This window comes from Harpegnathos saltator, unplaced genomic scaffold, assembly GCF_003227715.2.
Source record: "Harpegnathos saltator strain DR-91 unplaced genomic scaffold, Hsal_v8.6 scaffold26, whole genome shotgun sequence".
NCBI lineage: Eukaryota > Metazoa > Arthropoda > Insecta > Hymenoptera > Formicidae > Harpegnathos > Harpegnathos saltator.
This window is the reverse complement of record NW_020230050.1, coordinates 306,441-331,610: the sequence shown is the minus strand read 5'-3', so window position 1 is coordinate 331,610 and position 25,170 is coordinate 306,441. Positions and strand designations below refer to the sequence as shown.

At 45.2% G+C, this 25,170-nt stretch overlaps 1 protein-coding gene and 1 long non-coding RNA gene across 3 annotated transcripts; one reads left to right on the top strand and one right to left on the bottom strand.

Annotated features, from left to right (window-relative positions):
* Positions 1 to 6,508: 6,508 nt before the first annotated feature.
* Positions 6,509 to 16,616, bottom strand: LOC112588650 (uncharacterized). Of its 2 annotated transcripts, none has more exons than XR_003112982.1 (3): positions 16,453 to 16,616; positions 9,483 to 9,603; positions 6,509 to 7,198 (listed from the first exon to the last, which is right to left on the bottom strand). It is a non-coding gene; the product is annotated as an uncharacterized LOC112588650 (long non-coding RNA). The 2 variants fall into 2 exon arrangements; XR_003112981.1 differs by lacking the exon at positions 16,453 to 16,616 and adding an exon at positions 9,672 to 9,737.
* On the top strand, positions 15,898 to 23,848 carry Inx7 (innexin 7). Its single transcript, XM_011143315.3, has 7 exons — positions 15,898 to 16,322; positions 16,460 to 16,550; positions 16,633 to 16,705; positions 18,138 to 18,315; positions 20,319 to 20,656; positions 22,451 to 22,641; positions 23,244 to 23,848. The coding sequence occupies exons 1-7, from the start codon at positions 16,226 to 16,228 to the stop codon at positions 23,506 to 23,508; spliced, it is 1,233 nt and encodes a 410-aa protein (XP_011141617.1). The 5' UTR covers positions 15,898 to 16,225; the 3' UTR covers positions 23,509 to 23,848.
* Positions 23,849 to 25,170: the final 1,322 nt, after the last annotated feature.

The window sequence follows — 25,170 nt, the reverse complement described above, 5'->3', positions numbered from 1 at the left end:
TTTTCCGATATTTATTAGAATCTTTTTCTCTATTTTGTGAAACTATCTGAAGATGCTGAACCCTCCTTTTTATTAACACCCCGCATATTACAGATTTTCGCACATAATATCGCGCATACGATAATTCCCCGAGAATCTCCGAGGAAAGTATCGCGTACGATATTCTTTCGAGAATCCCAACGTCATCGATTCGGAGTTCGATCAAGAGTCCCTCCGCGGCGGGGCGGGGGAGCAGACGAAATTGCGGAGCAACGGCGGAGCCGTGAAACGGCCGAGGCGCGCGTCACGTCGCGTTACTCGCGTTCGAGGTCCCGGCGTAATTGCGGCTCACTCCCCTGTCAGGGCCGTACGGCCCTGACGGCCGCGTTATTGCACTTGAGCGCGCATTAGCGCGGCTGAATGTGATCTGCAGGTCGTGTGATCGGAAGCGTCGGATTCGACGGACGGTCGCTCGGACGCGGGCCTCCGCGACCCTGGCCGAGGTGCATCGCTCGTGCCACGACGGTTCCCGTCGATCCGACTCGAACCCGCTGATCCAACGTTACGCGTTGGCTTCGCTCGAAGCTGACTCGACTCCTCCGTTGCTTCGGCGAGGCTCTTGGTGCCCGCTGCGGCTGTCTTGATTCATAAGAAGCGGGGAAGCACGTTCAAAAGTCCCGCAAAGTTAACAGAAAGGAACGTGTCCGGAAAATGAGGGAGCGATGGAGCACGCTTGTTGAATAGCCTGAGCGCTTCCCTTTCGCTCCGACCTGAATCAGCCGTGAAATTCACGCGACATGCGACTCACCATTTCAAAGTGATCTCTTCTCGTGATTCTGTCACGTGAATTTTACGCTTACTTGTCGACCGGTCGGAGTAAAAAGAAGGCGCTCGGGGTATCTAATCGGTGTGCTTAGTCGAGGCTCATTCTCCGGGTACGTTTCTTCATTTCGTCTTGGCGGGCATTTCGAGTGCGTATTTTCTCTCTTCTGACGTCACGAGTCAAAATGGCCGCGACGGGTAGCCAAGAGGCTCCGGTTGAAGTTTCGCCTGCGGCTGAATTGCCAAAGACAACCAATTACGAAGCAGCGAAGATCAGTAAGGAAATGTAAGTCGAGGCGCGTGTAATCTCTTACCTCGTTTCGTCGGCTCTGTAACGGCCGACTTTTCAAGTGCGGCTAATTATGGTTTACACGTGATGAGCCTTGATGAGGCGCGATGGTGTCGCCTGACGACCACCTCTGGCCGATTTGCTGGTCGTACGAGCAACTTCTCTACTCCGCTTAATTGCGATTAATGATTAATCAACGACCTTCGTCCCGCCTTTTACCCGGCGTACCGCGGCTACTCTCGACGGTAGCAGAGGACAGGACACTTACCGCAGGTGTCCTCCGCAAAAGTGGGCTCCTTCGCCTCGCGAGACGCACAAGTGTATCGGGAATGATCGAAAACGCGTGTCCCGCATGACGGTTAAGAGCTTCCATAAACATACGGATGCGAAGAGCAATATCGCCGACAATATCCATTCGACTCCGCCTAATGAGTCTTCACGAGACAGCGAATCGCTCGCAAATTACAGGTAAGCACCGACAGGGACGAACCCGTCGCCGCGTCTCAGGCTCCGCGGTCCTTCGCACGCGGAAAGAACTCGCCATCCTGCTTCTCACGAGCAAGAATGTAAGAAGGTGCACTGTCTTGGGGTAAAACCTGATCAACGTCGTTCACCAGCACGGAGCATTTCGACAAGTCCGTTCGCTCCGAGGGAACTGGATTTGTAACTTGACGTTTTGAAGAGGGAAAAGAGACGAAGAGAAGAGGCGGATTCCAGTGCGCCATTAGTTCAGCTGAGACGGTTCGGCCTGAGTGGAGTCGCCAGACTTTCAGCTTTCGGGTCTGGATGGTCCAGATCTGGACCGTCGATATCTGGGCTATTGTTATTAATGTAACTGAATTTTCCAAAGAATGGGAGTTAAATGGAAAATTCGGTTGCACCGTTTGATGGTTAAAGGTGATGGTACCTTTTATGCACTCTTCTGCACTCTCCCTCTCCACCAAGTTTTAATGCACAGCCGACTGTTCAGATCAATCTTCTCTCGGCCACTTGTTGCGCGACAAAGCATCGTTTCCCTCGTCACCGAATTTTCCCCCGGTCTCCATTCTGTCACACGAACCGGCATCTTTTCCGTGCTGCGTTCGCAGGTTACGGCCATTGGCCCCTCATGAGAGACCGGTGAGTCACGCGCGTGTGACGCCGAAAGCAAACGTCGTGGGCATACGCTTCCGAAAACCATCCACGTCCAATTGCCGTAAATTTCATGCCAAAAGTATTCAAGCAGCGTTCATGTATCGCCGTTAGTATCGCGTTACTTTCCTACATTTATTTGTGCGGTGCGATTATGTGTTTATACGACAACAGATATGGATGTTTGTTCCAACCTACGTAACCTAACTCGCTGCAATGCAGTTGCTCCATCTTTCAATTGAAGACATTTACGCCGAAGAATTAGGTGACTAGAGTACCAAGTAGACAAATGCACGTTCACAGTGCGTTAACTTGTCCGCGATATGTTATGAACGTCACATAACGTTACTTAAGTAGTCTTAGGTGCTGAATTTCTTCGTGGCGAAAATTCATCAAAGGACGTTCATATAAGACCGTTCGAGGCATTTTCAGCAAAGGTGGGTGGTTTTCGGAAGCTCGCCTCGTCACGGTTTCGAAGCCCGAATCTCCCCGACCAGATCCGACCCTGGAGCCATGGGTCCCGAATCGGTGCCGCGTCTAGATGAAGTACCGGCCGAGCACCGGCGAGGTGGATCGGCTCTCTCTCTCTCTCTCTCTCTCTCTCTCTCTTTCTCTCTCTCTCTCTCTCTCTCTCTCTCTCGCGTGCGCAACGTGGACGTTGAACAGCCGAGGACAGACCCTTTCTTTCGAGGACTCGTTCGTTCTGCCGGCGGCTCGACTCTCGCCGGGGCAATGCCCGGTCAAAGTCCCACCTTCGACGTTCGCCAGTTCTGCCCCCTCGTGCCCCCCGTTGCCACGAGCACGGGGAACCGCCGCCGCCGCTGCCGCATACTCTTCGCCGGGTTGCAGCGGTCACCCTTGGCGCGTCTTCCTCTTATAGCTTCGCCGTCATCTTCCACGGCGCGCTACGACGTCTAAACTTCTTCTTGCGCCGCGCGACGTCCATGAGGGATCGTCAAGACGCGCCGGCGACCTATCGCGCGGGCATCTGCGACTCCGGTTCTGAGCTCCGGCTGTGGAGCAAGTCCGCGTTGGTCGATCGAAATTTATCATCATCGCAAGAGAAGAAGAAGAAGAAGAAGAAGAAGAAGAAGAAAAAGAAGAAGAAATTTTACCTCTCGACGTTGCGGTAGAAATGCAGTACTGCGTTTTGCAGTTCACTGTTTCTAAAATTGAGTATTTAAAGGTCCTTGTGGGTTCGCTCCATTCAATGGCGAAATTCGAAATTCCAAATTCAAGATGGCGGAATACGGTCAGCCTCTATGAATTTGAAGGAAATACAAAATATTGCGTTTTGCAGTTCACTGTTCCTAAAATTGGGTGTTTAAAGGTCTTTAGGCTCTCTTCATTCAATGTCAAAGTTCGAGATTTAAAATTCTAGATGGTGGAATACGGTCAGTTTGTATAAATTTGAGGGAAATGCAAAGGTTTTACGTTAAAATATCGTATTTTGGGCTTTTTTCAGGCCGCGCTCTTCGACGGTGAATTTTAATGGTGAATAAAAATTCAAAGTGGCGTGTCCTCAAGCCAATATAGCTGACCCAAATAAAATGTTATCCACATATTTTACATAACCTATCATTATCAGTTATGTTTATTCGTTTTGTTTCGATATTTCGTTATTTAGCCGTTTATTAATTTTTAGATGAAAATTTTGTGCATTTTCAGTATTTAAGTCTTATCGATGAAATAAAATTATAATTTTAGCCGCCATATTGAGCCCACCGTTTCGAATTCGACAGATTTTCACTTCATACTCGTAAACGGTAACCTCAAAAATTCCAGGCATAAAATTTTAACGACATTGCTTAATCTTTGAAAACCCATTTTTGCCAATTTAAATACTCTGACGAAATTCAGCGCGCCGGTCCAGGAATTAATGAAAGACAGGACGATCAATCTGACGCGTGGACGAAACGGCCGCAGAGACCGCAGAACCAGATACTTGCAGCTGACGAGAACGGACGAAGACTCGTCGAAGAAAGAAGAAGAAAAAAACGATGCTGGACAGCCGTACCGGTTGCCGAGAACGGGAATGGAATTAACACATCGAGTACTATGATGGTGGGAAGCGAGAGAGGAGGGAGAGGTCATCGATGATACCACCGTGTCTTATTAAGTCATGTGTCAGAAACGGTTAATTGCGTCAGAGAAAAATCGGCCGTTGTCGAAAGTCGAGAGTCACTCGCTATAGTCCATGCAGTCGTTTAATAGTCGTACTTGATATAGTGCGTGTTCGCCCAAGTCGAGATTTTGGCCCTAACATCCACCTCAACATCTGTAGATTCTGGAGAATCAATGGGGATTTAACTCACGTAGCAATTATGAAGTCCTACTTTCAGCGCCGCTAATTGGCGGAAAATACATAATTTGCCACTCGCTGCTTCTTGAGAGGACCTCTCGGCAAAGTTGCGGGTCAAGCACAACCAGGAAAGGTTGACGCAGGCTTCGGGGTAGCAAATTAGCTACCCCGAGTGAAATGGGCCATTGAGGTCGAAAGTGAGACCGAAATTCCGGCTCGGGTGTGCGCATGCGAAATGTAGCCGACAGGCAATTTGAGTTGCCTGCGCATTGCGTGACGTTGGTCTCCGGTGATAGATTGATGACATTGGGGACGCTAGTGGTGAGTGTGTCGAAGAAAGGGGAAATTTAACACGCGGGGAAATTGACCGCCGCGTCTTTGGTTTCCGTCGATTGCACAAAAGTACTTTGAACTGATCGGATTACCACAAATACGGTAGATCGGTGTAATCCGAGAACCTCCGGGAGGCTACGCATATCTCTTATCTCTCGGCTCACGGTTGATCACGCAATTGATTTTTCTGACGCAATCTGACGCGATAAAGTAATCTCTACAATCGTGAGAATAAGGTAAGAAATTAACCGAGTTGCGTATTGTGATATTTTGATACTTGTTGCGATCGATTAATCACTTCGTGGTTGACACTGAGAAATAGCATCAATTGACCCAAAATGGCAACATACAAATCATGCTTGATTTTTATAAACGTCGGTACTAAAATGTTCTTCGAGTGGCTGAGTACGGATTTGAGGTCATTTGGATCCGCCATTTTGAATTTCCACATTTTGACCTCAACTTCTTATTCAGTCACCTGAAAAACTCCCAGATACCGAGTTTCATAATAATCAGATGGATTTTTACTTTCTTGCTCCGCCATTTTGTATCCGCCATTTTGAATTGCCATATTTCGATCTCAAATTCCTTAGAGTATCAATTTTTACGAAAATCGGATCAGTTAATAAAAAAATAAACGACGTGCGTATTAGTGCGTCAATGCCACTTACGGCACGTTTTGATTTTGACGTAAAAGTGCGTCGATGCCAACGAAGCGGTTAATGTACTCGTTAAGCTCAGTACACAAGGTTGACTTCGAGCACCTGAAGCTCCAATTGTGTCATATTTTTCTCACTTTTACGAGGAGATTCTAATTTATTCCCGATAATTTCTCAGAAATGAGTAAGTGCGCCGACAAGAAGATGTCGTTCAGCGGCTGTCTCCCTTTTCTTCTTTCCCAACAGGTTGAAGCGATCTTCTCATCTCTTCTCGCCGAGCGTAAAACTCCTCGCTCATAGCCGTCCCGTTCGCACGTATACCGTTACCGACACGTGTCCGGGCGCCGGAGCGTCGATTCACGTTGCGCGATGACAATTGCCGGATCGAAAGGCGAAGCTCATTCTTCGTCGAATATTCTCTCGAAAGATGACAAAGTCGCTGCGTCGCGTCGCGGCGTCATGATAAGACGCGACGAAAAGCCGCGGATCCCTCGAGCTACGTGACTCACTCAAAGTCCACATTGGGGATTCTCGAAATGATTAGCGAGCTTCTCTCGTTGCGAGCTCCGGGAATGCGAGCGAGATTCCAGGTCGGGGCTTCCGAGCGCGAGCCGCGGGATTAGTAAGCTACACCTCGCGAGCGAGCCCCGCATAAAGGCGATTGCACACCGAGCGAGCGAGCGAACGTCCTCCCCGACTTCGCCAGTGGAAGAGAGACGGGCGATCAATCGACGCTCGAGTGTCCAAACTTCCGCGCTCGCTGGTCGCTCGTCATCAGGCTTGCCAAATCCAAAAGTTAAAATTATCGGACATTTCTTCTTTGACAAACAAACCCAAACCGGACAGAAGTAATAATCATAACGTTACATTAAATACAGAATATGACAAGAATTTATTTACAATATTAATTTCCAAACAATTTTACAAACAAGATTTGATTGAATAAAATAATAAACTATTACTTTTTTAATATATATGGAACGATGAATCGGCAGATCATCTACTGGATGGCTTTTCGTGGCGCTCGATCGTTTGCAGGCGCTTGAAACGGAGAAACGTTGCTAAAATCTGAACTCTCATTCCATTGATTGGATATAACTTGAAAACCGGACATATGACGTCCGGTTTGACTTATTAACCGGACACTGGACAAGACTTCTGAAAATCTGACGGTCCGGGTCAAAACCGGACAGTTGGCAACCCTAATCGTCATCCGTCCGCTCGGTGTGTAGCCACCCTAACGCGCGCGCCGAGCGAACTCGGGTTGCCGATGCCTCTGTACGATCACGTGCACCGCCTCTTGGACATCGCGTTGTATCGTGTCGTTTCTACGACTCGCCGACTAACAACTGGATTTGCAATTGGAGCTGGCCGGCGGCTTTGTTAGTGAGAACTTGCCGGAGCGGCCGCCGTCAACGTTCTCATTGATCGCGAACGCGATTTCGAGCGGCACGGCGTCGCGTCATCGGAGTCGTCATCGTCGATCGCTGGGATAATTGAACATCGTCATTTCGCTTGTTGCACGTGTGGGCAAGAGAATGCGGGATATGTTTACACAGAAAAAAGCTTACGCATCTCGGGTTCCTTCGGCTCGCGGATACGTCACGAAGGGTGCAGTTTCCGAGTCATCCGCGCTTCGAATCACGCGTGTGTTTCTAAGCCCCCAAATGTGTCCAGGATGTCCTGGGATGTTTTCGGGATTTATTTAGTTGCGTTATTGTAAATATTTCAAACGAGAATTTTATGTACACATTTGACTTCATTAATTATGGTGCTGCATCAGACGCAGTTTCAGAATGCCAAGTACCGCAATAAAATAGAAATCTCCCATAAACGTCCACTTTGCTCATATCTGTTAATCTCAAACAACATAAGAACCCAGAGAGCACAATCTTCTGGGTAAATATGCATAAAAAGTAACTTTTCTCTGATTTTTTTCATCTTGAAATATGTTATAAAGAATGAAATTTTAAATAACTTTCCTTGATACAATTACATGGAGGTCACTTATAGTTTTCGAGATATATGACTTTAAAGTTATAAAATTATTAACCTATAAAATTGTACGTTGAGTGCAATTGTGTTTGTAGAAGTTATCGCGCTACAGATATGGAACAATCTCGTCCTAGATATTTGCCGTTTACACAAATCTTTCGCCTTACTAAATCGACGAGTTTACCGTATGCTACAAATGGAGATTTTACGAAGATTAGCAAAGGTTAGCAAGGTTAGCAAAAGTGAGATACATTCTCTCGTAAAAAAATTTATTAAAAAATTAAAAAGTTTTAATCTTCTGATACTTCATTGATTAAAATCAGTTTTTCCTAACCTTGCATAGAAATTTTTGTTAATCTTCGCAAAATTTCCATTTTTATTAGGTGTACAACTTTGCTTCCGCCGTTTTCCTACTGATGGCTTTAGCGGTAAGTAGTGGTCGAAATAAATAGATCATAGACGTCATGCAATAAACTTGGGCATCTGTCAACATAACCCCATAGAAACATTAGTCGATTTGTTGCTGCATCATAAAGTTATTTCTCGATTGAAAATGTCAGTTTTCGAGTCAAATTCGTCATTTGCGGGAGGTTTTAATTTTCTGCTTCAATATGAAGAAATCTGCGGCTGAGGCTCATCGAATGCTCTCAAATACTTATGGTGAGGCCGCTATTAGTGAAAGAACGTGTCGTGAGTGGTTTCAACGCTTCAAGAACGGTGATTTTCACGTCGAAGATCGGCATAGCGGTGGAAGAGAGAAGGTTTTCGAAGATGCAGAATTGGATTGGCATTACTTAACGAAGACTCGTGTCAAAGTCAAGAAGAATTGGCACGATCATTGGGAGTGACTCAACAAGCAATTTCAAAACGCCTCAAAGACATGGGAATGATTCAGAAGCAAAGAAATTGGGTGCCGTACGAGTTGAAACCGAGAGACATTGAACGGCGTTAGTTTGCTTGTGAACAGTTGCTTGAAAGGCAAAGAGACGGAAGGGATTTCTGCATCGCATTGTGACTGGGGACGAAAAATGGGTTCATTACGATAACTCCAAGCGCAGAAAATCATGGGCATATCCCGGCCATGCTTCCACGTCGACGGCCAAACCGAGTATTCACGGCTCCAAGGTCATGCTCTGTATTTGGTGGAACCAGCTCGGCGTAGTGTATTATGAGCTGTTAAAACCGACTGAAACAATCACAGGCGATCGTTATCGAACGCAATTAATGCGTTTGAGCCGAGCATTGAAAGACAAACGGCCGCGATACAACGAGAGACACGATAAAGTGATTTTGCAGCATGACAATGCTCGACCCCATGTTGCGAAAGTGGTCAAGACATACTTGGAAACGTTGAAATGGGAAATCCTACCCCACCCGCCGTATTCTCCAGACGTTGCTCCCTCTGACTATCACTTGTTTCGATCAATGGCACACGGCCTGGTTGACCAGCACTTCCGGTCTTACGAAGAAGTAAGAAATTGGATCGATTCGTGAATCGCTTCAAAAGATGACCAGTTTTTTCAATGCGGGATTCGTACGTTGCCCGAAAGATGGAAGAAAGTAGTGGCCAGAGATGGACAATACTTTGAATCATAAATGTATAACCAGTTTTTTACAATAAAGCCTCGAATTTCGGAAAAAAAACGGCGGGAGCAAAGTTGTACACCTAATAGTGTACAGTAAAATAGGATAGGTTAGGTTAGGGCAGGTTCTTTTTGCAAATAATTAATAATGGGCTAGGTTAGGTCCTTTGTGCAAATAATTTCCATCACTCCTGGAAATTATATCGAATATTAAACTTGTACTTGACCTTTTATTAAATAAAAAAATAAATTTTGAATTTCATGAAAAAGGCATCGAATTAATTTGTACATCTAATATATCGATCTATGTCTCCTTGGGATTTTTGGAGGATGTCATGGTTCAATCTGGAAGATACACTTAAACAATGCAGTCTGATTTTTCATCATACCGAGCTGTTATCATCTCGAACGTACTGCTGCGTCGTATCGTTCGTGTTGTTGTTCCGTGTTTACATGGCTTGCTTTCCGCAGAGATATTCTTCAGATCCCCCCACTGAATGATATCTGAAACTGAAACAATAAAGAGGTCAGCAAGGGCGCCTACGCGAAGTTAAGATGTGCGAGAGAAATATTTTTACAAAATGCTGTTTGAGCTCGAATCTTGTCGCAGGTCTTCGCGAATCTTTTTCGAGTCTACGATAAACTCATCCGTTTAGTTTAAAGGCTCATCTACAATAGTAAGGCTGTAAGAGTAAGGCTGTAAGGCTGTAACGTAAGCTGTCAGCGAATGAAAATATTTCATTTATCTTACAGCCTTACTCTTACAGCTAATGTAGACGAGCCTTAAGGCGAAAGATTCGAACGTTCTCAACGGATCGCTGAAGTGCGTTTGAAGACACGCGTAAATAAATGATGTAAACACAAAGAAGAATAATACACGATATGTTTGAGCGAGAGTCGTAAATGATAACTCACACCCTCCCAGTATAATTCCATGTGAGATTGCAAAACTTTGGAGCGATGTATCTCGCAATGCGATCGTCTAAAAATTACTCGAAACTTCGCTCTTTGTAAAATATATCAAAGTCGAGAAAATCCGTGGAAAATGAGTAATTCTTTCTATACGGTGTCTGGGATTTTTTGGAAACGAAAAATTGTGAGGATTAATCGGATCAAACTGAAAAGAAAAGTCAAGTGCCATTTTGCAAAAATCGCGACAGTTAATGATTGAAAATAATCACATCTACAGACTCTTTTAATTGATTACTTGAAAATTGGTCTATTTATTTCCAAAATGGTAAGAGACTTTTTTGTTCAGAATGACCTAACCTACAATTATAACATGATGGCTATTTTCAATTAATTTACCAATTAAAAGCCTCTGGCTGCGGTCATTTTCAATCATTAATAACTTAATAATTATTGCGATTTTCGCAAAATGGCACTTGACTCTTTTTCTCAGTTCGACCTGATTAATCTTTACAACTTTTTGTTTCCAAAAGATCTCGGACACCCTGTATAATCAACTTATTTACTCTCCCTCTCTCTCTTCCTTTCACTTTTTCTCTTTCTCTCTTTCGAAGGTAGCTTGGCTGCAGTGGGAATGCGAAGTCTTCCGCAGGCTTTCGTCGGTTCCCTTCCGCTTCAATGAATTAATATACTTTAAGCAGCATCGAGTGAGTAATCGTGCCGAGAGAGCGAGCATGTAAGAGAGCCTTCGAAACAAATCTATTCCACTATCCGCCGAGCGTGTCTCTTTGTCTCTCTAAATTTAGATCATCGTTGTTTACTCGCATCACGTTTCGCCGCTGTAGACGAGAGTATGTTAATTCGTTCCGCAGTGACGGACGATTTAGTCGAGGCATTAGCCTACTAGGTGGCTACTAGATGGCTCAGTCACTTCTCGAGTGTTTCAAGCATGACTTCTTCAAGTTTCATCTCAAGAAGGACCGAGAAAATCACGTTCGTTCGACTAAATTCCATTTCCAGTTATCGAGTCAGTCGAGGCAAGTTCGCTTTTCATTCTCGCGTGCATTCGACGGCAAGCTTCTATAGCTATGTGGTCGATGAACAATTTCTCTTCGTCGGATGCAGTACAATCAAATTTGACTCGAACAATCGAATCGCACCTTTTGATTGACCTAACCTCAAAGCAGCTGTAAAACCGCGCGTGTTCCTGCAAATAAAATCTACGCTCTATTCCGCTTATGAAAATCAATGCAAATCTCACTGAAAAGTCGACTCTAGCATTCGCAACTGATCCGAGATTAGTGAATAGGCTGCAGATCTATAAACAAATCTATGACTTAATCCATTTCGCGGGAAATCATCAACGTGAAATATTGGATAACAAAACCCGACTGAGAGAAATCGCCCCGAACGTTTTGACTGATTCAGCGAATTAGCGAGTAGAACAGCGTCAGATAAATAAAGTGTATAATTAATCTCGCTCATTAGATATCAACGCCAAGTATCTGATAGCAAAATCAAACCCAGTCGAGTTTAGCGAGCAATTGTAAAGCCGGCCTGCAAATATTAGGTCAATCGGAAAGTTCCGTCCGTTTTCTTGCAAAACATATGGCTTTATTTAAGAAATAAAGTGAGAAAAAGTACATCAATCAAAATATCGTCCATCGTGAGCGATAACTTTTTTCCATCTTTCGGTCAGCAAGCGATTCCGCGGCGAAAGAATGATTCATCTTTGGAGGCTATCCAGTCAGAGACCCATTTTTCGACGTCTTCATAAGAATTGAAGCATTCGTCAGCAAGTGCGTGTGCCATCGACCGAAACAAGTGGTAGTCGGAAGGGGCACAGTCCGGTGAATAAGCCGCATAGGGTAACACTTCCCAGCGAAGTGCTTCTAACGTGCTTCCTTGACAGATTTTGTGACGTGAGGCCGAGCGTTGTCATGAAGCATAATCACTTTATGCTGTCTCGTTTCATATTCTCGTCGTTTTTCGTGCAATGCTCGGCTCAAACGGATCATTTGTTCTCTGTAGAGATCCCCTGTGACTGTTTGGCCATTTTTCAACAGCTCATGGTACAGCACACCCTTCTGATCCCACCAAATACAGAGCATTGCCTTCTTTCCGTGGATATTCCGCCTTGGCGTCGATGTTGAAGGTTGGCCGGGATCGCAAATAGTTTTTCGACGTTTGGGGTTGTCAAAATAAATCCATTTTTCATCCCCAGTGATGATACGATGTAAAAACCCCTTTCTTTGTTGCCCAGCAAGCAGAATTTCGCAGGTGGTTCTTCGCCTTTCAATGTCTCTTGGCTTCAGTTCATACGGGACCCATTTTCCTTCCTTGTAAACCTTTCCTAAGGCTTTCAAACGATCGGAAATGACAGATTGAGCACAATTTAATGCATGCTTGCGTTTGACATGGGTCTTCGTCCACCAATGCCTGCAATTCTTCGTCTTCGAATACTCTTGGCCGTCTAGAACGCTCTTTGTCCTCTACATCAAAATCAGCACTTTTAAAGCGTCGAAACCATCCTCTGCATGTTTTATCGGAAGGAGCATTATCATCATAAACTTCTACAAGCATTCGATGAGCTTCAACTGCAGTTTTCTTCTAATTGAAGCAAAAGATTAACATTTCGCGCAAATGACGCTTATTTAGCTCAAATTTCGACATTTTCGATGCAGTAAAAAACAATGTTATTGATGCAAACGTATATACTTTTATGTACTGAATGTTATTGACAGATGTCAAAACAAACCATTAAGCTTCGTTTAGACATTAGAGACTAACGACAGTTCTAGCTACTTGCCGCTAGATGGAACTTTCCGATTCACCTAATATTATTGAAATCTGCACTCCGTGTGAAACATAAATTCATACCCGGCTGCGACGATTTCCCTGTTCTGCCGTCATTATGACGTCGTCTCGTTGCGTCACACTCATGAAAATGAGCGAGGCTGTGTGGCCGTCTGCTCTCGAAAATGTCGCCGGCCCGACCGACACGCATTTAGGGCGCATTCACACCTGGGCAGAAAAACAGAAAGCAGCAAGAAGGCAGCAGTCAAGAGAGTGATAGAGAGGAAAGCTCTCGCAAGAGAGAGAGAGAGAGAGAGAGAGAGAGAGAGAGAGAAGGACAAACTATCAGCGCGAGTTCTGATTGGCTGCTGTCTTTCTGCTTTCTGCTTTTCTTCCCAGGTGTGAATGCGCCTTTACGCGACACACACGCGTGTCGCGAGAAACGTAACGCGAGTCCTGTCGCTTCATTACTTCGATCTGGGCCTGAGCACACATCGGATTGCTTCTCCGCTCGTTTTGCTACGCGAACCAGCACGACTAATAGTTGCTTAACACTCTGTAACACCCGTCATAGACGAGCCGTTTCTCCTTCGGGATAAATGGAGGCCGGCACGCGTGGAGTCACACTGCGTGTAACGAGCGCGTTGTTGTGCCGCAGCTTTCTAATTTATTGGACGTCATGAGTATGTGTGAATGCCCTTTGAATGGCCACGCGTAGGAGAGCCGCGGACAGGACACCGAGCCGTATAATTGATACATAAATTCGTGAACGGGATGACGCGTCGGGCTGCCATCGCGGCGGCCAGGCGACGTTTCTAGAGGTTAAATTCCATTCCACGCTTTGCGTTCGTTGCCGGTACTTTTATCGGGTACTGTGTGGGGATTTAAAAAAATTTTACCTATTCGTAAACAATGGCCTACGAAAGCTCCAGATAAAGAATTTCAATGACATTCTCGGCTTAACTTTTGAAAATCCATTTTTCTGGCTTAATCACTCTTCGCGAAATTCAGGTTCGTCTGAGGAACCTCGGAAGAAATGCATGGAAGCTGTCTGATTTTAAGGAGGCATTAAAAAAGAAAAAGTGTCTTCAGTTTCCCGCCCGGAGCATTTTTGCGAACAATTCACATTTCCTCAGAAGTATTAGTAGGTTGAATTAGTTCTGGTCCCTAGCAATGGATGGCTTTTATAACAAGGTAATTGTTAGTACGAATGTCGAATTCTGGCAACACACATTGAAAGATATGACATTTCTCTGTGACATATGACAGTTTGCGCGCTATTGTTATTGATAATTTCATTGTTGTCACGCGTCTAAAATGGGTCATATAAAATTGCATTTTCGACATTCATTACTTTTTTGTTTGATTTGAAAAATCGGCAATTGAAGCTCATAAAATACTTATTACAACTTATAGTGATCAAGCTCCATCGTATTCTAATTGTAAATTTTGATTTCGACGATTCAAAAGTGGTGGTTTCGATCGGAGTGACAAAGGACGTACTGGTCAAGCAAAAAAATTCGGAGATTCCAAATTGCAAGCATTATTAAATGAAAACACCGCTCAAACGGAAAAACAATTGGCTGAGCAACTCAACATCGATAAATCGACAATTTCTAAACGCCTACACGCCATGGGAAACATTCAAAAGGAAGGCAAGTGGGTTCCACATGAATTGATTGAAAGTGCCATTGCAAATCGTTTGAGTATCGCCATGTCTTCGCTTGTCAGACAGAAAAAGAGAGTTTTTCGTGACGAATTGTAACTGGAGATGAAAAATGGATTTATTTTGATAATCCAGAGCTAAAAGAATCATGGGTTGATCCAGGATAACCATCAACATCGACTTCAAAACGGAACATTCACGGCCACAAAGCAATGCTCTGTATTTGGTGGGATATGGAAGGTGTGGTGCACTATGAGCTTCTAAAACCGAATGGAACAGTTACGGGGGAGCGATATCAGCAACAATTGAACAAATTGAGTGACGAATTGATGCAAAACAGGCTAGCGATAGCCGGCAATAGACGCAAAGTGATTCTTTTGCACGGTATGCTCGTCCACATGTTACTTCGATCGTTAAACAATCATTGTTAGAGTTCGAATGGGAAATCCTTCCGCACCCAGCGTACTCTCCAGACCTAGCACCGTCTGGTTACCATCTATTCCGATCGATGCAACACGCTTTGGCAGATACACACTTCAATAATTACGAGGATGTGCAAAAATGTGTGTCTGATTGGATCGCTTCGAAAGACAGATCGTTCTATCGTCGTGGGATCGCTATGTTGCCGGAAAAATGGGAAAAAGTCACAGCTAACGACGGAAAATATTTTGATCGATGTAAATTTAACCTATCTTTAAAATAAAGATAAAAAAGTGACAAAATAAGACCGGAATTAATCCGACCTCCTAATATCAGGTTGGTGCAAAAATAATTGCGGTTTTTATTATTTTATTACTTTGAGCTTGGCGCCGATTTTTCTAGTTACTATTCTCTTGTCCAGAATATCTATCTTGCAGGAATAAACAAACTTGTTTCCCGTTGGGAGAAATGTGTGCAGGCCAATGGTCATTATTTCGACTAATAAATATAATTTTTAACCGATGTGTGTGTCTTTATACCCGATACGTAAAAACCGCAATTATGTTCGCAGCAATAATTTTTGCGCCTGATAATTCGCGGCACGCGCGACATCGCAAAAAAGTCACAGCTAACGACGGAAAATATTTCGATCGATGTAAATCTCACCATTTTGCCACTTTGAGGTAAAGACAACAAAATCGACGAAATGAGACCGGAATTAATTCAACCGCCCAGGTTATTAGGTCGGCGCAAAAATATCGATCGATGTAAATTTAACCATTTCTTTAAGATAAAGATAAAAAATTAACAAAATGAGACCAGAATTAATTGAAACCTCGTAATATTCTGTTCGAAACGGGTTATCCAAGAACGCGCGAGATCTCGACGCGGCAGCGACGAATCGTAAGACCCGCGTGGCAGGCCAACGTCCATCGGCCTCGATTACGGCGGGATCGAGCGAGTCGAGATCGCGTAAATCGTAAATCAGTGCTGCGCGCCGCGCCGCGCCGCGCCGCGCCGCGCCGCGGGGCCGATCGCTCGTATCACGCTCGTGACGCGTTTAATTCCGCGTCGTCTAATTCCGCGACCTGTTATCTCGCCTCTGTTATCGCGGAGTGTCTTGACAATAATAAACGTCTTTGTCGATGATACGTCGTTTTGTGAGGCGCTCGCGCCGGCCGGTCGCGAGATAACGCGCGCGAGATTCGCCGCCGCCGAGCTTTCAGTGCACGCTCGATCGTCGGGATTGCGGATCTCAAACCGCTCGCGGAAACAAGAAGAGCGACTTCCGTTGAAGAGATCGACTTGGTTTCCGCCGGGGGATCGCGCGGCAAGCCAGCCATGCCGGCTGCCACCACCGTGTTCGCGGCTTTCTCGGTCCTCAAGGACCACGTCAAGTTCAAAGTCAATCAGGAGTCGGTGTCCATCGACAATCTCGGTAACGAACCGTCTCTGCGATGCTTTCCCCCGACTTGCTCGGCGCGTCGCCTCCGTGGAAATTCGGCTCCACCGCGTCTCCCGCTTTTATCTCGTAAGAATGATGCATCAGATTACGTAGAGAGACGCACCGTTTAGTTTTCAGGCTGCACTACAGGGTGACGTTCTTGTTGCTGCTCGTCGCGTCGATTCTCGTGTCCTCCAGGCAGTTTATCGGGGAGCATATCAGGTATATCAGCTTGAGGATTCTCTCGAGCGGAATAAATGAAATTTGGAAGTCTGACGATGGTTTTTGCTGTTTGTGAAAAAAGGTGTATCGCCGACGCTGGTGTGCCGAGCAAGGTGATCGAGACCTTCTGCTTCTTCACGTCCACCTATACCGTGGTGAGTCGAGCCGCTTGTCAGCCGGGAATCGCAGTCGAGGAGTAGCCTGAAGCCAGAAAACGAAAATACGCGGACAATGAGAGCGCCAAATTGCGGATGCGAGGATCCTTTCGTTTCAGCCACTATGATCGCCTAAAGCCCGTATCAGACTATGGATTGGGATTGAAATTGGATTGAAATTTGGAAATTGGACCAATTGGAAAAAAGAAAATAATCTCAAATGTAGTAAACTCCTGCTAAACGGCTGTAAAGCTCTGATTGGTTAAATTTCAATCCAATACTCAATCCCAATCCGTAGTCTGATACGAGTTTGGGATCTTCCTAAGGCGGGTTGGTAGACCTGTTCCGAAATCGGTTTCGGAAACTTCGGTTTTAATTCCGAGGTTGGTAGGCCTTGAACTTTGATCAGCTGATCAGCTGATCACGCTTGGACGTCACAGCCATGTACTATTTCTATTTACAACTTAGCTAATTTAATTTTGCAATGTTAGATAGAGAAATGGATAGACCTTTTATTACTTATTGTCTTGATCAGCTGATCAATTATGGGATTAGTTTAAGTCCTACCAACTTCATAACTACAACCAAAGTCTTCGGATCAGGCTTGGTGTCGAAAACGATTATTCTTCGCTGCTTCGACTAATCGCCGCTACATCCGCAGTTAGGCTCTCATCGTCCTTGTACTCCTGCATTCTGTCATTTCCGCGCGCCGTATTTTTCAATTTTGCCACTTCGACTCGTAAAAATTTTTCTTTTCTTTGCGCCTCATTCATTGATTCTCACGCACGCACACGCGCTTTTATATCTGGGAGGCCCATTTTCTTTCCCGATAAACATCTGTATTATCTGCCGCGCGTTATTATTTTTACGTCGATACACACCGGGCGTAAAGATAATGATAGATAAAGTCTTTATCCGCTGAAGAATTCGCGGGTTACGCTACGAGTGTCCGGCTGAGTCTTTTAATACATCGATCGATCCGTCCTTATTTGCAGCGCTGAAGTCATCCATCAGATCCATCGGCTCCTTCTGCCGATGGGCTGATGAGATTTCCGATCGAACATGGCGGGGGTAACTTCCTAACCTAAAAATGTTAACGGTTGTGCGTGGTTATCGACATGGAGACGCTTCTAACTTATAACCTAATTAAGAAAATGTACGAAGGTGAATCTTTTTCTGATTTTCTCCTTGACACTTCATCTTTAACAATTAATGACAGCGACAGCAATACAGACTTACTATTAAAATACATAAAAATTCACAACTTTGTATATAAAAGAAGAAAATTATATGTACATATAAATATTAAATTGTTGATGTTCGTCAGTCTTCAAAAGCAAGATCGAATTTTCCGTGGTGGGGAGGGGGGATGATTTCCCGCTTGACGCGGGCCGTTCGCGACGTCGTTAATCGCCTATCGTTTGCTCCTCAGGTGAAGCATCTGAACTCTACCGCGGTGCAGCAAGGCGAGCTGCCGCATCTTGGCGTCGGGCCGGCCGGCAAGGACGATCCTGTCATACACCACGCTTACTACCAATGGGTGCCGTTCGTGTTGTTCTTCCAGGCGCTGCTTTTCTACATGCCGCACTACTTGTGGCGAAGAATGGAAGGTCGAACGATTATATTGACACAAGTCCCAAATTCGGCAACCTTGCAGCCGACTGTTTCTCGGGTCCTGAGGGTCAGACAAAAACTCGCTCTTCAGGAACAGAAAGTTTTTCGATGATCCGATTGTTCGCGGTGATCTCAACCGACTCTGCATGTTTTTCCATCAGCTAACGACGAAGATATCACTTTCAGTTCTCCTCGTCGATCTTTTGTCTGATCTTCGTCATACGACCAGCTGAGATTTTATCTCCGTGTGGAAAAAATCAGTTCGCGTAAAAAAGTCGATATGAGAAAAGTCGACATGTCTGAACGGACACGTTCCCCGGATTCACACCTTGGCAGGCAAGCAGAAAGCAGAACAGCAGAAGCCAAGAGAATGGCAGAGAGAAAAGCTCTCGCAAGAGAGAGACAGACTATCAGCGCGAGTTCTGATTGGCTGCTGCCTTTCTGCTTTCTGATTTTCTGCCCAGGTGTGAATCCGCCCTTAGAGTACAATCGGCCGATCGAAGACTGCGACATCGTCCTCGACTCCCAACGCACCCCGCATTCGACAGGACGAGCTTTTCGGCCATTCTCGGAATGCGTCGCGGAGCTCGTCGAGCTGAAGGAAATGTCGCTGCGATCTTTGATCACTGCGTGGTCTTATGTCCACGCTCGGCTCGGATATTCTTACGTCAGCGGCTAGAAGAGTTTCCGCTAAATTAATCGCTTCCCAGTTATCGATCAAATGTTTCTAATCCGCGATAGCGAAGATATCCCGTCAATGAGATCACTTCCGGCAGAGTTTGCCCCCGAGCCGAGGAGCGAGTTCTCCTTCTCCCGCGTGCGGCCTTCTTCTCTCGTCCTCTCGCGACTCCGCGACGCACAAGAGACCGCGCGAGCAGTTTATTATCTCGGGCGACGAGCTAATCATCATCAATCTTTCTAGCGTCACTCGGCTAATCTAATCGTGTAACATTTCCGACATACTTTCGCAGCTGCGCCGCACGTTGGCTCCCTCGCGTTATTTACAAAAGCGATATTTACAAAAGCAGCAGCAACGGGAAGCGAGCGTTCGGAGAAGTCACGGAAGGACCGCTCGATCCTGCGGCTCTCTCAACCCTCTCGGCACTCCTCTCTCTCTTTCTCTCTTTCTCTCTATCGCTCTCTTATGCTGCCAGAGGAAGATGTAATTCAGAAACGCGCGAGAAATCGTGACGAAGGCTCGCGCGAACGCCAGCCGATGATCACGCGGCTTCTTCTCGACGGAGAAGATGTTTCCGTCTCGGTGCGGCCGAAGAATCGAGATCAGAGAGAAGAGGCTCGGTTACGGAAGCGAAAGGATCCCCGCAGGAGGCTTCCAGTCGCTTCTAATTGCTCTCCGTTGTCTCGGGCGAATTTCGCGGCAGCCTGGCGTCTGGACAAATGGCTTCGGCCACGGCTAAGAGAGGTTATTTTCCATCAAGGGACTTCCGCTCCCGCTATCCGGTTACACGAACTGAGGCTTTTTCCCGCGTATCTTGCAGGACCAGGTTTATTACGAGCCGCCCGACGCAATCGGATTTTTACGAGCGCCAAGGGTCACCACGTGAGCCGCCAACGAAGACCGCACGAATTGTCTTGGTCACCCGATACATGTTTTGCGTGAAAAAGAGAGCGACGCGAGGAAAATCGAACCAGTAGCGACGTCACGTGCGTTTCCTCTAGTTTATGAGAAATGAATTGAATTTCTTAAATCCGTGTCCTCGTTCCGTCCTTCGAGGGGCACGAATGATTTGACTCGAAAGTTCCCGGGAAGTGTAAAATTTCAGACCAGAGTGATCGAGGTCCGTGCGGTTCTCGGGATACCAAAAGTCGTCGTCGAGCAGCATTTCCGCTCATGTGTCATTTTTCGGACGTATCCCTTCGAACGTCATAAACGAAGGACTTTAGGCTGCTCGCGGCAGGAGCAGCCTAAAATCCTGTGGGCCACCCGGTAGGTGAATCGCGGGTGTCCCGATTATGAGCCGCGATCGCTTCATTTCAGGCGGCCGCTTGAAGATGCTGGTGTCGGGCCTGCACATGGCGTCCTTAGCGCTGAGCGAGACGGAGCTGAAGGTGTCGGACAATCTCAAGGTGCCGTCGAGGGGCGAGCGCGACGAGAAGATACAGCAGATCCGCATCGGCTTCCTCAACCGCCTGCACCTCAATCGACCGTGGGCATACGGCCTGACTTTTTGCGAGGTCATGAATTTCGCCAACGTGATCATGCAAATTTACTTGACCGACTGGTTCCTCGGCGGCGCCTTCCTCGGACTCGGTCAGTCAGTCGCCGAGCCGGTACCTAAGGACGAGACGGATCCGCTCGATATCGTGTTCCCGAAGGTACAGCCTCCTCCGTGTCGCCACCCTCGTGTTCCGTCATGAGCGAGGCGGGGATCTGCCGAGTCCCTTCGAATTTCGCTGGCGAGTCTTAAGGTGTCGTTTTTCTTCGTTTTCGACGAGCTTCTCAATTCGCCAGCGATTTCGCTGGTAAACACTTCTTCTAGGCAATAGAAGATTTTTATGTTTGCTAGAGTCTGAAATTTAGAAGGCGCGACGTCTGGTAGTCGCTGCGACAAAATTCGACGCGTTCAACTTTGACCACTAAATGCCGCGTCTTTTAAATTTCAGCGCATAAAAATCGAGCGTCTAGAGGAAGTTTTTACCAGCGAATTCTAAATGGTAAACTCTGGTGAATGGAGATCTATCGTCTAGAGGCAGTTTCTGCCGGCGAATTAAGCAAACAAAAGTAACGCCATGTGAATAACCCTTTCTAATCTCGCTGCGGTGAAAACTGCAACAAAATTCTCGAGTCCACAAAAGTGTGGCTAAAATTATTTACTATTATTCCTTAAAAAATATTACATACGTAATATTCACCGCTATTCGAGCGACACTCCAAGAAATCTAGCGATTAAATATAATTCCTCCATTTTCACCGAACGCCTCTTTATTTAATATTTTATTTCATATACAGGGTGGAAAAAAAAGGATCGGGCCTCTTAAATAACATTGAAAATATATAGAATAGAAGAAAATGTTAAGTATAAAAGTTATACAGTTGTAAATGATGCATTATATAGCATTATTGGTATGACCTTGAACAACGTTATCAAGATTACGAGAAGATCATCTTGAATTTTTTAAATGGAAACCTCCATTTTTTATTTTATCATCTTTTCCTACCATTTAATTTGAACAACTTTTGTCTGAGACATTTTTTATTTGCCTAATATTTTCTGAGATACTTGAGGGAAACTTTTGGTAACTTTTTCAATATTTGGCTTGCGATATCTCGGCTATTTGTCAGAAGAGAAAGTGGTACTAGATTTCTTCATTCTATTTGGTCTCAAAAATATATTGTTACGACAGCTCTCTCTGACTTTTGTTAATTTGATGATTTTGAAATTTTCAAAGGTCGATAAGTTAACAAAAGTTAAATCAATATTGTAACAATATAAACTTGAGACCAAATAGAATAAAAAAGTCCAGTACCATTTTTCCTTCCGACAAATAATTTTACCGAGATATCGTAAGCCATTAAAAAAGTTACCAAAATTTTTCTTAAATATCTCAAAAAATATTGGACGAATAAAAAAATGTTTCAAACAAAAGTTGTCCAAATTAATCTGTAGAAAAGGTAATGTAATAAAAAAATGGGGGTTTCCATTAAAAATTTCAAAATGACCTTCTCATAACCTGGATGATGCTGTTCAAGGTCATACTAGTATCGTAGAGGCGTCACTTAAAATCCTACAATTTTTGTATTTAACATTCATTTCTGTCTTGCATATTTTAAAATTTATTCAGGAGGACCGTCTCTTTCTCCCCATCCTGCATGCTAATTGCTCTGCACATATTATCCTAATTATTCTTCACCTTGGACTTTCGAGTCTCGCAACGGGGCTCTTGGAATCTCGCGATCTTTTTCTATCGACCTTAACGCCTAAAATCGCTTAAGAAGCGTTTGGATCAAGAATTTTAAAAACGTTTCGGTTTGTCGTCACTTTAGTTTAACGTTTGGCGGGATCTTCGCGACTTTAATGTTCAAATTCTTTCCTCGTGAAGACCCAGATTCCCCAGGATCAATCGCTGCGCAGGACCACTGAGAACGAATACATGCACTTGTGTTTTCAGGTAACCAAGTGCATTTTCCACAAGTTCGGCCCTTCCGGCACCATACAGAAGCACGACGCGCTGTGCGTGATGGCGCTGAACATCGTCAACGAGAAGATCTACACGGTCCTCTGGTTCTGGTTTATCGTGCTGGCAGTGGTAACCGGTTTGGGATTGCTTTGGAGGATCCTGACCATGATCCTCCACGCGAGGTTGCTAAACTTTGTCTCCGCGTGTTTTTCCGCCGTCAGAGAGCGCGACGTTATCGCCTCGCGAATTCGCGTTTCTCTTCTCTTTCTCTTTCTCTCTCACGAGTGGAACTCCGTTTTCGCTCCGTTGACGGCTTCGCCTTTCCCGACGTGCAAATTTCGAGAGACGTGCGCGAGTTGAACGAAAAAAAAGAAAAAACAGAAAGAAGATCTTTCCGACGACGTGAAAAGTTCACGACGAAAACGCACGAGTTCAGCGAAGAAAGAGAAGGAGAGGAAGACTCATGATGACTTGCTCATCGCAACGTGCTGTCTCTCTCCTTCATATATATGTTGTTATTATATAACGATATATTATATTAGATTTCGTAATTGCATGTAATGAGAAGGCGCCTGCGCCTCGTAACGACACATCTGCGAGCCGCGCCGATAAAACCGCGAAATCCAATGCGCGCACGGTGTATTTAAAAATAGCGCATGAATAACGCAAGTTAGACGGAGGAGAGACTAAGGCGGCGCGATAAGAGAGAGAGAGAGAGAGAGAGCCGGCAGATTCTGCCGTCGGTGACGTCTCGCGGCTGTCATTCGCGGTTTTTCGCTTGCAGGAGCACGTCATTCAACAAGCTCGTGTTTTCCATGGCCTGCCCCGGGAAGTTCAATCCGTGGAACGTGCTCAGGGTCACGCACGAGTATTACTTCGGCGACTGGCTCTTCCTCTTCTACATCGCCAAGAACTTGGACAATTACGTGTTCAAGGAGCTGCTGCAGCAGCTAGCGGAGGACCTTGACAGTCGGCGGCAGTTGCAGCATTCTGACCGTTACAAGATACTGCCACTGGACGTGGAGGAGGAGATGCTGAAGAAGCGCTGAGTGACGCGGAGAGACGAACTTGACGTGAATCGACCTGCCTGCAAAGCCGGTCGATCGCGATTCTCTCGCCGGCCAAGCCAGACAAGCGAAGCTATGAAGAACGCGATTTTACAAAATCGACACGGAGAAAAATGTTTGATTGGGGATGAAGCAGTGAATTTTCCGGCGATTAGGCGATTCAGAAATCCCGCTTGAAAGTAGCTTTCGACGAATTCTTTTCAGGCTCGCCGGAGAGCTCGATGCTTCAGACTGGATTCTGATAACTCTCAGCGGAATTTCCGTGTCGTTGGCGTTTCACCAGAAGATCGCCTCGCTCGACCAAACATTTTTCTCCCCGTGAATGACTTCGGCAAAGTATCTCGAGCTATGACTATAATGGAAACCGCAGTTAAACAAGAAGAAACGGCTGGAAGCCGCATGAGCCTTCCGAGAGTCGAGCTGATTAGCTCCGCTTTGCGTAAATTCCTTCGTGGTAGTTGTGGACTTTTCTATATCCATTTGTTCCATTTTCGCTCGTTGAGAGATTTCTCCGGAGTTGACCAGTTCGCTCTCACGCATGCGCAGGCATTTCTACAGCGTTTAAAGAAGCCTTAAGAAATAAAATGGCTCCAGCGTATCAGCGAAGGGTAACTTTATATGAATGTAGCACTGCACTTGTTTTCTCGTAGCTGTTTCAACCAATGGTTGCCACTATTTTCATATACAGTTGCTCTTCCTCCTAATAAACCCTAAGGATTTTTCTTTAAATATCTTATCAGTGATTATATACCGCTAACCCTAAAACACACACCTTCCGGACCGTCACAGAATCACATATCGGTCTGGGAAATCTTTGTAACTCTGATAGGCTGTGCTTTCGGTTCAGTCTAATATATTTTTCTTTTTTTGAAGCTCTCTGAGATTTAGGAATATGCCTGAATAGATCACAATAGCGAGAAATTTTATATTTCGTTAAGTTGTGAAGAGTAAAAAATAAATGTTGAAAATAGAACATTTGACGAAATTTCAATTTTTACGAAGTTTGGAAGACCCTAAGGATGCTGTTCAGAGACAACATAAACCGTGATAATCTTACTTTAGTCCTGGCTTAGTTGGCCCTCTGATAATCTAGTCTATCTATGGACTAACGGTGAATTAAGGTTATGTTATCCAGAGACGTTTCCCCGAACTTTGGTATTCGGACCGAAGAAATTAAAACCCTTAAATTAGACCCTTCGGGCGATATTCATAGTATGATCTTGTATTTAATCGTATTCAATTTACCTTCAGATACTTCGTAATCGATGAAATGCAGTCATCAGGGAATTGTCAAAGCGCGGCTTTTGAAGTTCATGTTTACATTCTGAGACTCCTTTTTCTTTTTTTAATTCGTGACAGCAAAATTATTCTCGATGGATACGCCAAATAAAATAAAGCGAAGTAGGGAGGCTGATTGGACCATGGAGGAGAAAAGTTACCTGACGGGTTCGATATTAAAAAGAAAGGACATTATCGAGGAAGATGTATGGACACCAACACGAATAAGGCCAAATAAGAATGTTGGCAGGAAATTCTTAATGATATCGATGGATGTGTCAAGGCGGGGTAACACATGTAAAACAGGCCGCCTGAAAAACTTTGAAAATATGAAAGATGGAAAAAATGTTAAATAGAGAAATCGCA

What these genes read in the sequence shown, in the direction of transcription:
- Inx7 (XM_011143315.3), top strand. Translation starts at nt 16,226, where the DNA reads ATGCCGGCTGCCACCACCGTGTTCGCGGCTTTCTCGGTCCTCAAGGAC. An exon ending in TCACGTCCACCTATACCGTG is followed by an intron (nt 16,706 to 18,137) that starts GTGAGTCGAGCC and finishes TTTGCTCCTCAG; the next exon opens with GTGAAGCATCTGAACTCTAC. An exon ending in TCGATATCGTGTTCCCGAAG is followed by an intron (nt 20,657 to 22,450) that starts GTACAGCCTCCT and finishes TTGTGTTTTCAG; the next exon opens with GTAACCAAGTGCATTTTCCA.